Here is a 12,088-nt window from a genome sequence, read left to right as displayed (position 1 = left end):
CACTCTGAGCTAGTTAACGTTAATGATCCACAAACAACCATCTGGATTATACAACGCCAAAGAAGTCAGAGCACCTGTGTAATCGAGGTCCAGAGCGATGGTGCGAACATTCGTGCAAACGCATAAAATCAGAAGACAAATTATTCAACTAACATTTTAAAATGTGATCCACCGATACTCTCAAAACAAATGAATTAGACAGGAGGGGGAAAAACGAAAAATAAATCTAAAATTTATGAGATAAAGTTGCCGGTGTAGAAACCAAGTCCCCTAAAAAGTCACATAAAATATGATGCTCTCCTTTTTGTAACTTTAAAAAACAAGAGTAGTATTAATTATAGTTTAAATCATGAATGGTAACAAAGTGGTCTAACCTCTGGAGGAGAGTCTGGTTCATCCAGGATGCTCTTTTCACTCTGTATCCGCTGCATCGTCCCTGTAGAACTGGGGTCCATTATCAGCACGTTCTGACTACCAGCTCTGCCGAACTTACAGTCACTCTTTCTGGAGTCAGTCGTCCTGCACACCTCGTAATTGTACACGTGTTGGAGAGTCCCTGTCCCCAAAGTGTCTGAGTAACGTGGTGGATAATATGGAATCACAGGGAGATTGGAGTGATACAGGATGCGTGACTGTCTCCATCTGTAGATTTTCACTGATATAATAACCACTAAACACGTGATGAAGAGGAAGGAAACTACAGCCAGAGCCAACACTAAGTAAAACGTCAGGTTGTCATTGTACTCCTTGTCGTGTGTAAAGTCAGTGAACTCTGACAGCACTTCAGGGAAGCTGTCCGCCACCGCCACGTTAACAATGACTGTAGCTGAACGAGAGGGCTGCCCGTTGTCCTCCACTATAACAGTCAGTCTTTGTTTCACAACATCTTTATCAGTCACCTGGCGGATAGTTCTTATTTCTCCATTCTGTAAGCCCACTTCAAACAGCGCCCTGTCTGTGGCTTTCTGCAGTTTATAGGAGAGCCAGGCATTCTGTCCAGAGTCCACATCAACAGCCACCACTTTAGTGACCAGATAACCCACATCTGCTGAACGAGGCACCATTTCAGCCACCAGAGAGCCACCAGTCTGGACTGGGTACAGAACCTGAGGGGGGTTGTCGTTCTGGTCCTGGATCAGTATTTTCACAGTCACATTGCTACTGAGTGGAGGGGAACCTCCATCCTGCGCTTTGACGCGGAACTGGAAATCTTTGATCTGCTCATAGTCAAAGGACCGAACTGCATGGATGACTCCACTATCAGCACTAACGGACACATATGAGGAGACTGGCACTCCGTTAACAGAGGAGTCCTCCAGTATGTAAGAAACACGGGCATTCTGGTTCCAGTCAGCATCTCTGGCTTTCACTGTGAATATAGAGAGGCCTGGTGTGTTGTTTTCTACAATGTAGGCCTCATATGAGCTCCTCTCAAAGATCGGCGCGTTATCATTCACATCAGAGATCTGTAAGGTGAGAGTGACGCTGCTGGAGAGGGAGGGCACTCCCTCATCAGAGCAGGTCACAGTTATATTATACTGAGATGCTCTCTCTCTGTCCAGATCACTGTCTGTGACAACAGTAAAGAAATTATTTGTTGTTGATTTAATGGCAAAAGGAATGTTTTCGTTTAAAACACACATGACTTTTCCGTTTTCATTCGAGTCTGGATCTTGTATATTAAGCATTGTTACAACTGTTCCGGGATTGACGTTCTCAGAGACTGTGTTTGAGTTAGACATGATGTTAATGGACGGAGGGTTATCATTTGTATCTGTCACGTCCACAATTACTTTACATGCATCAGACAATCCTCCCTGATCTGACACCTGAATATCGAGCTCGTAAAGTCTCCTCTTTTCATAATCTACATTTCCCCTTAATGTTAATACCCCATTATCAGCATCAATTAGAAAGATACTTCCTGCTGCGGATTTTGGAATCATGTATGTTACTTTTCCATTATTGCCTTTATCTATGTCTGTAGCACTTACTGTAGTTATTACAGTGCCGAGAGGAGCATTCTCGGCAACAGTTGCTTTATATTCCGGTTTTGAACAAACGGGAGGATTATCGTTGACGTCTAATACAGTTATGAGTATCTGCATTGTCCCTGAGAGCTGTGGCTCACCGCCATCCAGAGCGGTTAATATCAATGACATATGCTCATGTTTTTCTCGGTCTAACGGTTTCTGTAAAACCATCTCGACATGTTTAGTCCCATCTCCTCGGCTGATGGTTTTCAGAGCGAAATTATCACTGGGTTTTAGGGCGTAGCTGTTTAAGCCGTTAACACCAACATCATCGTCTACGGCTTTCTCCAACACGAATCGAGCTCCAGTAAGAGCTGATTCGCTAATTTCATATTTCATCTCACTTCTCTCAAATGTGGGAGGATTGTCGTTTATATCGGTAATTTCGACAGTAACCGTGTAAAATTCCATTGGGTTTTCCAGGATCATTTGAAAATGTAGTGCGCAAGGCATCGTTTGTCCGCAGAGCGATTCTCTGTCTATTCTGTCTTTAATAAGGAGGGCTCCTCTTTCTCTCTTTAGCTCAATGTACTCCTCAGTGTTACCAGTATATATACGAGCTTTACCAGACTTCAATCTTTCCACACCTAAACCTAAATCCTGGGCTATATTACCTATAAGAGCCCCCTTTGCCATCTCTTCAGGAATTGAGTAGCTGACCTGCCCGTGCACTACACTCAGAGAGAGCACCGAGATAAACAACAGCACTTGCCACTCCATCGTTCCGGTCGACATCCCTGTGAAGAAAAACAGAAAATCCTCTTTTTCTTCGCCCCTGGTTCTGATTTTGAGCCGCAGATACACGTATGTGGTCCTAATTGTCGCACTTATCCTAAATTGTGGAACAAAGGAATCCCATTGTGCCTTCCTGGCTTATGCTGTTCGTTGCAATCCCGACTGTTAACTCTGCCTGTCTTTTTCCCCAATGTAATATGTTGAGGCATAGGGGAGGTACTGAAACAAACACTTCCTCGGTAACTCGATGGCCAACAGCGTCCCTGTCTGTTCAATGGTCTGAACTACATTGGGTATTATTGTGACAATCACAATTAAAAAAAATAAATCAAATACATACAACAAAAAGATTTACTTAGAGATATTTTGCTGAATTTAAATCTCATACAACATATTAATTCCCAGTTGTCTACAATACTGTTAAATGACAAACAGACGACTAAAGCAACTAATAGTATAAATTAGAATATGAAGCAATAATACAACAAAACAAAAAGGTACCGGCACAGAACACAAATGTACAGCTACAAAGACACGCAAGCAGCTATATATCAGTGAGTCAAAATTTAAAAAAAAAAAAAAAAAAAAAAAAGTTAAAATGTAAATGATTTTTCAAGTTACTATACCCTGAAGGCATTGCAGTGACAAAACTGACGTTTGCGCTGTCCATGGTTCTGAATGAGAAAACACACTATTCCAAGCAATGATTCCTGATTCCAATGTACCTTAAATTTTCTACATTTCAAAAAAGGTGCCTATTGGATTTTTCAATTTGTTTTCCAATGACAAGTCTATTACAGATGTCTACAGATAGCCAGAGCGACGGAAACTAATAATACAAACAGAGGAGCTTGCAAAACGCCCCCACCCCCACCACAGAGAAACACACACACACACACACACACACACACAAGTAGAGAGGGATAGAGTACACGGAGTCAATGAGCATACACAGGACGAGATGGCGAAATTACACCGTTTTGAATTTACCTATTCCTTGAAGCATCTGAGTAACATGAGTCTGAGCGCTGTCCACGGTGCTGAATAATAACAACCACTAAATGAAGTACAAACTTATTCCCAACAAGCTAAACCAAATTCAGGAAGGAAACAAACCACATATGAAATACTGAAAAAGATGTAATTCACTCTGTTGCAAAAATAAGCCTATGATAAGTCAATGAGGAAAATGAGGAAAATCTGTATCTTCTGGAAAACTAACCTCTAAAGGAGAGTCTGGTTCATCCAGGATGCTCTTTTCACTCTGTATCCGCTGCATCGTCCCTGTAGAACTGGGGTCCATTATCAGCACGTTCTGACTACCAGCTCTGCCGAACTTACAGTCACTCTTTCTGGAGTCAGTTGTCCTGCACACCTCGTAATTGTACACATGTTGGAGAGTCCCTGTCCCCAAAGTGTCTGAGTAACGTGGTGGATAATATGGAATCACAGGGAGATTGGAGTGATACAGGATGCGAGACTGTCTCCATCTGTAGATTTTCACTGATATAATAACCACTAAACACGTGATGAAGAGGAAGGAAACTACTGCCAGAGCCAACACTAAGTAAAAAGTCAGGTTGTCATTGTACTCCTTGTCGTGTGTAAAGTCAGTGAACTCTGACAGCACTTCAGGGAAGCTGTCCGCCACCGCCACGTTAACAATGACTGTAGCTGAACGAGAGGGCTGCCCGTTGTCCTCCACTATAACAGTCAGTCTTTGTTTCACAGCATCTTTATCAGTCACCTGGCGGATAGTTCTTATTTCTCCATTCTGTAAGCCCACTTCAAACAGCGCCCTGTCTGTGGCTTTCTGCAGTTTATAGAAGAGCCAGGCATTCTGTCCAGAGTCCACATCAACAGCCACCACTTTAGTGACCAGATAGCCCACATCTGCTGAACGAGGCACCATTTCAGCCACCAGAGAGCCACCGGTCTGGACTGGGTACAGAACCTGAGGGGGGTTGTCGTTCTGGTCCTGGATCAGTATTTTCACAGTCACATTGCTACTGAGTGGAGGGGAACCTCCATCCTGCGCTTTGACGCGGAAGTGGAAATCTTTGATCTGCTCATAGTCAAAGGACCGAACTGCATGGATGACTCCACTATCAGCACTAACGGACACATATGAGGAGACTGGCACTCCGTTAACAGAGGAGTCCTCCAGTATGTAAGAAACACGGGCATTCTGGTTCCAGTCAGCATCTCTGGCTTTCACTGTGAATATAGAGAGGCCTGGTGTGTTGTTTTCTACAATGTAGGCCTCATATGAGCTCCTCTCAAAGACAGGCGCGTTATCATTCACATCAGAGATCTGTAAGGTGAGAGTGACGCTGCTGGAGAGGGACGGCACTCCCTCATCAGAGCAGGTCACGGTTATGTTATACCCAGAGGCTCTCTCTCTGTCCAGATCACTGTCTGTTACTAGGTTAAAGAAATTACTTGATGCCGGCTTTAATGTAAACGGAATATGTTCATTAATTGCGCATTGAACTTTTCCATTTTCACTGGAATCCAAGTCCTGGACATTCACCATCGTCACAACTGTTGCTGGTTTAGAGTCCTCCGCAATTACATTAGTCTGTGACATAATGTTAATAACTGGCGTGTTATCATTAATGTCTGTCACTTCAACAGTAATCTTACATGAATCTGTCAGTCCGCCTTCATCACTGGCTTGCACATGTATTTGATAGTAACGTGCCTTTTCATAATCCACACTACTTTTCAAGATCAAATCCCCATTTAATTCATTAATTTCAAACATGTCTCGTACACCTGCAACTGTGTTGGATATTGAATAAGTTATCTTGGAATTTGATCCTTTATCAGCATCAGAAGCACTGACCCTGGTTATGACTGTACCTTGTGGGGCGTTTTCAGTTATTGTAGCTTTGTAAACTGTCTTCGTAAACACGGGTGCATTGTCATTGACATCGAGCACTGTAACATGTATCTGTGCTGTGCCTGATAGGTTTGGTTCCCCTCCGTCCACCGCAGTTAACACAATAAATATCTCCTCTTGTTTTTCTCTGTCAAGAGGTTTTTGTAAAACCATTTCAACTATCTTTTCTCCATCCGGCTGATCTTTCAATTTCAGCACAAAATGATCCGTTTTCGTCAGAAAATAACTCTGTAGACCATTCATACCAACATCGGGATCTATTGCCCTCTCTAGCAAGAATTTTGCTCCTATTACGGCAGATTCGCTTATTTTGAAGTTCATGTCAGATTTCTCAAATATTGGAGTGTTGTCATTTATATCTGTAATTTCGACAACAACCGTGTAGAATTCCATGGGGTTTTCTAAAATAACCTGAAAATGCAACGCGCAGGGCGTCGTCTGTCCACAGAGCGCCTCTCTGTCTATTTTTTCTTTGATAAGGAGAGCTCCTCGTTCTCTGCTCAGCTCGATGTACCCTGCACTGTCTCCTGTAAAAATCCGAGCTTTGCCTGATGTCAGTCTTTTTTTGTCTAAACCTAAATCCTGAGCAATGTTACCGATTAACGAGCCTTTGGCCATTTCCTCGGGGATGGAGTAGCTGACCTGCCCGACCACCGATGCGAAGGGAAGGATTGAGATAAACAACAGCACTCGCCACCTCATTGTTCCGCCCGATTTTTCCATGCAACACGAATCCTGACTAAATCGTATCTCCATTGGAAAGAAAATCCGTTGTATTCCCTCGGTATATAAAACAATTTGAAGTAATCAAGGAATTACAGTTAACTACTGCTGTCCGTGTCGTTGATGACTGGTCTCTTACCGTCTAATATTCGCACTGGGTGTCTATTTTCCTCTGTTTCAAGGGAGAAAAAAAGATAATGGGGGAGGTACTGCTGAAACCAGCAGTACAGCTATCACACACTGGTCAACAGCGGCCCTAAGAGTTCAATCTAATGTATTACACACATCTGTGCAAATGGAAAAGTATTGAAGCCTCTCAGTTGGTAGGGAGACGTTTAATGTCCCAGCTACAGGTCAGCGGATTTGCCTTAAACGCTCCACTTTAAAACCAATATTGAGAGGTGAAATTTAACTGTGAAGATACACCACCCTGAATCACACACCAGTATTTTTTTCAGCCTTCGTGACGTTGGTACAAAAACGTATTCAATATAAGCCCAATCGTGTACCAGCAGAAACAATACCTTTATCAGGTAAATAAAGAAAACACACACACACACACACACACACACACACACACACACACACACACACACACACACACACACAAGCATAGGTGGCGTCCTTGGGCTCTGTTAGGAATGGCAAAATCAGCAGCAACAACTGACAATAAACTTTTCAGATCTGCAGAGTCTGAAATATGAATCTGAAATGAGATCCTGAATACACCTAGATTTTTTTGTTTTTTTTTAAAAAGGGGAAAAAAAAACCCAATAAATTCAAATGTAGTATAAATCTCTGTTTATAAACGCAACAGGAAAAACAACATATGCTCTGAAAAAAATATGGTTAAAAGTGCCTGGCCTTGCCAAAGACCCAATATGAGGACACAATTAAAAACCACATAGCAGCGATGATAATAACAATGCGAAAAGGTAAGATAAAGACGGTTGGTTTTGTGGTAAAATCACCGAGGATTCAGTGCAAATTCTCAACACAACTAAAAATAACCATTTGGTATACGTCTCAATTTAAAAACAATGCTTTTATGTGTTGCATTATATGTCAAATTCAATGTAGAACAATGTTGAATTCTAACCTCTAGAGGAGAGTCTGGTTCATCCAGGATGCTCTTTTCGTTCTGTATCCGCTGCATCGTCCCTGTAGAACTGGGGTCCATTATCAGCACGTTCTGACTACCAGCTCTGCCGAACTTACAGTCACTCTTTCTGGAGTCAGTCGTCCTGCACACCTCGTAATTGTACACGTGTTGGAGAGTCCCTGTCCCCAAAGTGTCTGAGTAACGTGGTGGATAATATGGAATCACAGGGAGATTGGAGTGATACAGGATGCGAGACTGTCTCCATCTGTAGATTTTCACTGATATAATAACCACTAAACACGTGATGAAGAGAAAGGAAACTACAGCCAGAGCCAACACTAAGTAAAAAGTCAGGTTGTCATTGTACTCCTTGTCGTGTGTAAAGTCAGTGAACTCTGACAGCACTTCAGGGAAGCTGTCCGCCACCGCCACGTTAACAATGACTGTAGCTGAACGAGAGGGCTGCCCGTTGTCCTCCACTATAACAGTCAGTCTTTGTTTCACAGCATCTTTATCAGTCACCTGGCGGATAGTTCTTATTTCTCCATTCTGTAAGCCCACTTCAAACAGCGCCCTGTCTGTGGCTTTCTGCAGTTTATAGGAGAGCCAGGCATTCTGTCCAGAGTCCACATCAACAGCCACCACTTTAGTGACCAGATAGCCCACATCTGCTGAACGAGGCACCATTTCAGCCACCAGAGAGCCACCGGTCTGGACTGGATACAGAACCTGAGGGGGGTTGTCGTTCTGGTCCTGGATCAGTATTTTCACTGACACATTGCTACTGAGTGGAGGGGAACCTCCATCCTGCGCTTTGATGCGGAACTGGAAATCTTTGATCTGCTCGTAGTCAAAAGAGCGAACTGCATGGATGACTCCACTATCAGCACTAACGGACACATATGAGGAGACTGGCACTCCGTTAACAGAGGAGTCCTCCAGTATGTAGGAAACACGGGCATTCTGGTTCCAGTCAGCGTCTCTGGCTTTCACTGTGAATATAGAGAGGCCTGGTGTGTTGTTTTCTACAATGTAGGCCTCATATGCGCTCCTCTCAAAGACAGGCGCGTTATCATTCACATCAGAGATCTGTAAGGTGAGAGTGACGCTGCTGGAGAGGGAGGGCACTCCCTCATCAGAGCAGGTCACAGTTATATTATACTCAGAGGCTCTCTCTCTGTCCAGATCACCGTCTGTAACTATACTGAAGAAATTATTTGACGTTGAAGAAATTGAAAATGGAATGTTCTCGTTAATATAACATTGCACTTTACCATTTTCACCTGAGTCTGGATCTTGGATATTTACAATTGTCACAACAGTGCCAGGCTGAATGTTCTCTGTTACTACAGTGGACTTTGACATGAAATTTATGGCAGGTATGTTGTCATTTGTATCAACTATTTCCACTATAACTTTACTGGAATCGGTTAGCCCCCCTTCATCACTGGCCTGGACATGTATTTGATACTGTCGCTTCTTTTCAAAGTCAGTGCTTCCGACCAATCTAACCTCGCCAGTTTCTCCGTTTATGTCAAATACTTCAGATGCATCATCAACAGAGTTCAATATAGCATAGGATATCTTTCCATTAGATCCCTCGTCTAAGTCAGATGCACTAACTGTAATCACTATCGTTCCTGCGGGTGAATTTTCTCTTAAGGTGGACTTATAGATCTTCTGAGTAAAAAGTGGAGCATTGTCATTACTATCTAGCACGTTAACATTTATCTGCACTGTCCCGGAAAGCTGCGGCTCACCGCCGTCTACTGCAGTCAATACAAGCGACAAATGATCACGTTTTTCTCGATCTAAAGGTTTCTGTAAAACCATTTCTACCATCTTGCTTCCGTCGGCTTGATTTTGCAGTCTCAAAACGAAGTTATCAGTTGGCTTTAACAAATAACTCTGAAGACCATTTGCACCGACATCCAGATCTATTGCCTGATCAAGCACAAATACTGTCCCTGTAACAACTGACTCACTTATTCTGAATTTCATTTCATCTCTTTTAAAAAACGGGGCGTTGTCATTAACATCTGTAACTTCGACAGCAATGCTGTAAAATTCCATGGGATTCTCTAAAATAACCTGGAAATGCAAAGCACAGGGCGATGTCTGCGGGCAGATCGCCTCTCTGTCTATTCTGTCTTTGATAAGGAGGACTCCTCTTTCTTTATTTAACTCGATGTACTCTGCACTGTCTCCCGTATAAATGCGAGCTTTTCCTGATTTTAGCCTTTTCACATCCAAACCCAAATCTTGCGCAATATCACCCACAAAAGAGCCCTTGGGCATTTCCTCTGGAATGGAGTAGCTGACCTGCCCAAACGTTGAACCGAGATAGAGAATCGACATAAACAGCAACACTTGCCGTCTCATTGTTCTGTCCGTCATGTTCCTGTGAAGTGAACCGCGTGATATTCCTGTAAAAACGTATTTTTCTTCAGAGAAAATCCCTTTTTCTGTCCTCGGGTTGTATATAATCACCAGTTATGTCGTGAACTACAAATGTAAAAGTACAGCGCCCGTCCAAATTAACATTTAGAGCTCTGGTTTTCGTCTTCTGTACTGTTCCTTGTTTCTTTCTCTCGTTCTCTTTCTGAAATGATGGGGGAGGTACTGCTGACTTCTTTCCCTTTACTAACACAGACTGGCCAACAGCGGCCCTAAGAGTTCATCATGCTGAACTACAGAATACTGTGGAACATGAAAAATGATTGTGAGTGGTTTCTATGCTCAGGTTATCAAATTTCGTAAATTCAGTACGAAAAATTTATATGACAAAACATGTGTTTACGTCTTCTTAGGTTTATGTGTATTTTAAAAGGAGCCTGACAGATCAACTGCATTACATGGCAAAAAACCTGGTATAAACAACAACAACAAACACTGAGTCTTTGTGAATTCGGTACAAAAAGTGTTGAGGAATAGTACTGACGCACTGTAGTTAAACGAAATGCTTTCATGTTATACACACTCTCTCTCTCTCTCTCTCTCTCTCTCTCTCTCTCTCTCTCTCACACACACACACACACACACACACACACACACACACACACACACACACACACACACGAATCGAATCCATGTGCTCTGTGCCATTTTAAAGCTTTAACATCAGGCTACATTCACGGTCTTTATTATACTTAAAAAAAAGTAAATCAAAATGATCGACCTCATTCTTTATATTTACCCGTCATTATTTATTAATTTACAAGTAAGCCTCACAAAACACAAAGGCTTTGATGGAAATTACAAATCGAGTGTGTAACACTGTAAAGTAGATGACGCCAACTGATGAATAACTAAACATTTACAGTGCGTTTAAATAGTACAATCAGAGTTTAAACATATAACTCTCTAATGAGTAAGTGATATCTTATGTGATATCTCCCTCAGGGGATGCTCAGTAGTAATAACTGCAAGGTTGACATCACCAGATTTCTTCTACAATGTCAGAAGCCCTTTATTCAGAATATTAGAACTGGAAAAGATTAAACTTCATATTACATCAAAACCAAATGAGAAACTTTGCACCATACTACTTCCGAGTATGCCCAATATGCACAATAAAAATAAATTAATTGGAACTGCATAACTTTCCACAACATGGAGTCAACTGATGCCAAATAAATGAAGCAAGTAAAAAAGGTAAGAATACTGTGTGTTTGCACAAACAGTATAGGCCTTTAGATGTAAATCAAGTATATATTATATTGTAAAAAGAGGAAACAAGATGAGAACATGAATTAAAATTGTGCTGCTAGATTAAAAGGTTTAATGTTTAAAGGTGGAAGGACTTTCTTAAATCTAACGCGCAGTCACACTGCATCAATGAACTGTGCTGAGACAACATAGCCGGAGCTGACTCAGGAGCTGTCCGTGGTGCTGAATTGAAAAAGCACTGCTAAAAGACAAATACAGAGTTTGGAGCTACAATTCCTGAATTTCAAACAGTTTTTTTTCTGTCATGGAAATGTGTTTGAAAGGTTGGACAACCCCATTAACTGAAAAGTACACATCATTTCTTCTGTTTAAGTACTACCACATGTTAAATACAAATCTAGGAAGATTAATTGGGATTATTCATGTTCACTTATTCATGGAAAATATCGTTATCAAAATGCTCAATTGTCAACATGAAACTAACTTTACAGAATAAATGAAAAGTCTCCAGTTCAAATAAACTGCACCTGAAAGGACAAGGAAGGAACCAATGAGAAAAAGAACTAGATAAAAGTCCATATAGAATATGGGTCGATGTGTCACTGCTCAACAGAAAAGAATCGTGTGGCCACATATGAAACATGAATATGCCATTATTTACACCATTCTTTCTGGAAAACTGACCTCTAGAGGAGAGTCTGGTTCATCCAGGATGCTCTTTTCATTCTGTATCCGCTGCATCGTCCCTGTAGAACTGGGGTCCATTATCAGCACATTCTGACTACCAGCTCTGCCGAACTTACAGTCACTCTTTCTGGAGTCAGTCGTCCTGCACACCTCGTAATTGTACACATGTTGGAGAGTCCCTGTCCCCAAAGTGTCTGAGTAACGTGGTGGATAATATGGAATCACAGGGAGATT

The 12,088-nt window shown here is 42.0% G+C and overlaps 4 protein-coding genes across 12 annotated transcripts in view; all 4 read right to left on the bottom strand.

Annotated features, from left to right (window-relative positions):
• Positions 1-12,088, bottom strand: part of LOC121902128 (protocadherin gamma-C5-like) — a 309,164-nt gene that overhangs the window by 117,765 nt on the left and 179,311 nt on the right. The gene's annotated exons all lie outside the window — the stretch shown is intronic.
• Positions 348-2,836, bottom strand: LOC121902241 (protocadherin beta-16-like). The gene has a single exon (XM_042419499.1). It carries the CDS (start codon positions 2,766-2,768, stop codon positions 348-350), a length of 2,421 nt encoding a protein of 806 aa, XP_042275433.1. The 5' UTR covers positions 2,769-2,836.
• On the bottom strand, positions 3,897-6,515 carry LOC121902134 (protocadherin beta-16-like). Its single transcript, XM_042419379.1, has one exon. The coding sequence runs from the start codon at positions 6,427-6,429 to the stop codon at positions 3,946-3,948; it is 2,484 nt and encodes an 827-aa protein (XP_042275313.1). The 5' UTR covers positions 6,430-6,515; the 3' UTR covers positions 3,897-3,945.
• Positions 7,318-10,249, bottom strand: LOC121902132 (protocadherin beta-16-like). Its single transcript, XM_042419376.1, has one exon. It carries the CDS (start codon positions 9,893-9,895, stop codon positions 7,397-7,399), a length of 2,499 nt encoding a protein of 832 aa, XP_042275310.1. The 5' UTR covers positions 9,896-10,249; the 3' UTR covers positions 7,318-7,396.

The sequence above is a fragment of the Thunnus maccoyii genome, chromosome 8, assembly GCF_910596095.1.
Source record: "Thunnus maccoyii chromosome 8, fThuMac1.1, whole genome shotgun sequence".
NCBI lineage: Eukaryota > Metazoa > Chordata > Actinopteri > Scombriformes > Scombridae > Thunnus > Thunnus maccoyii.
This window is presented reverse-complemented; position numbering and strand designations above follow the sequence as displayed.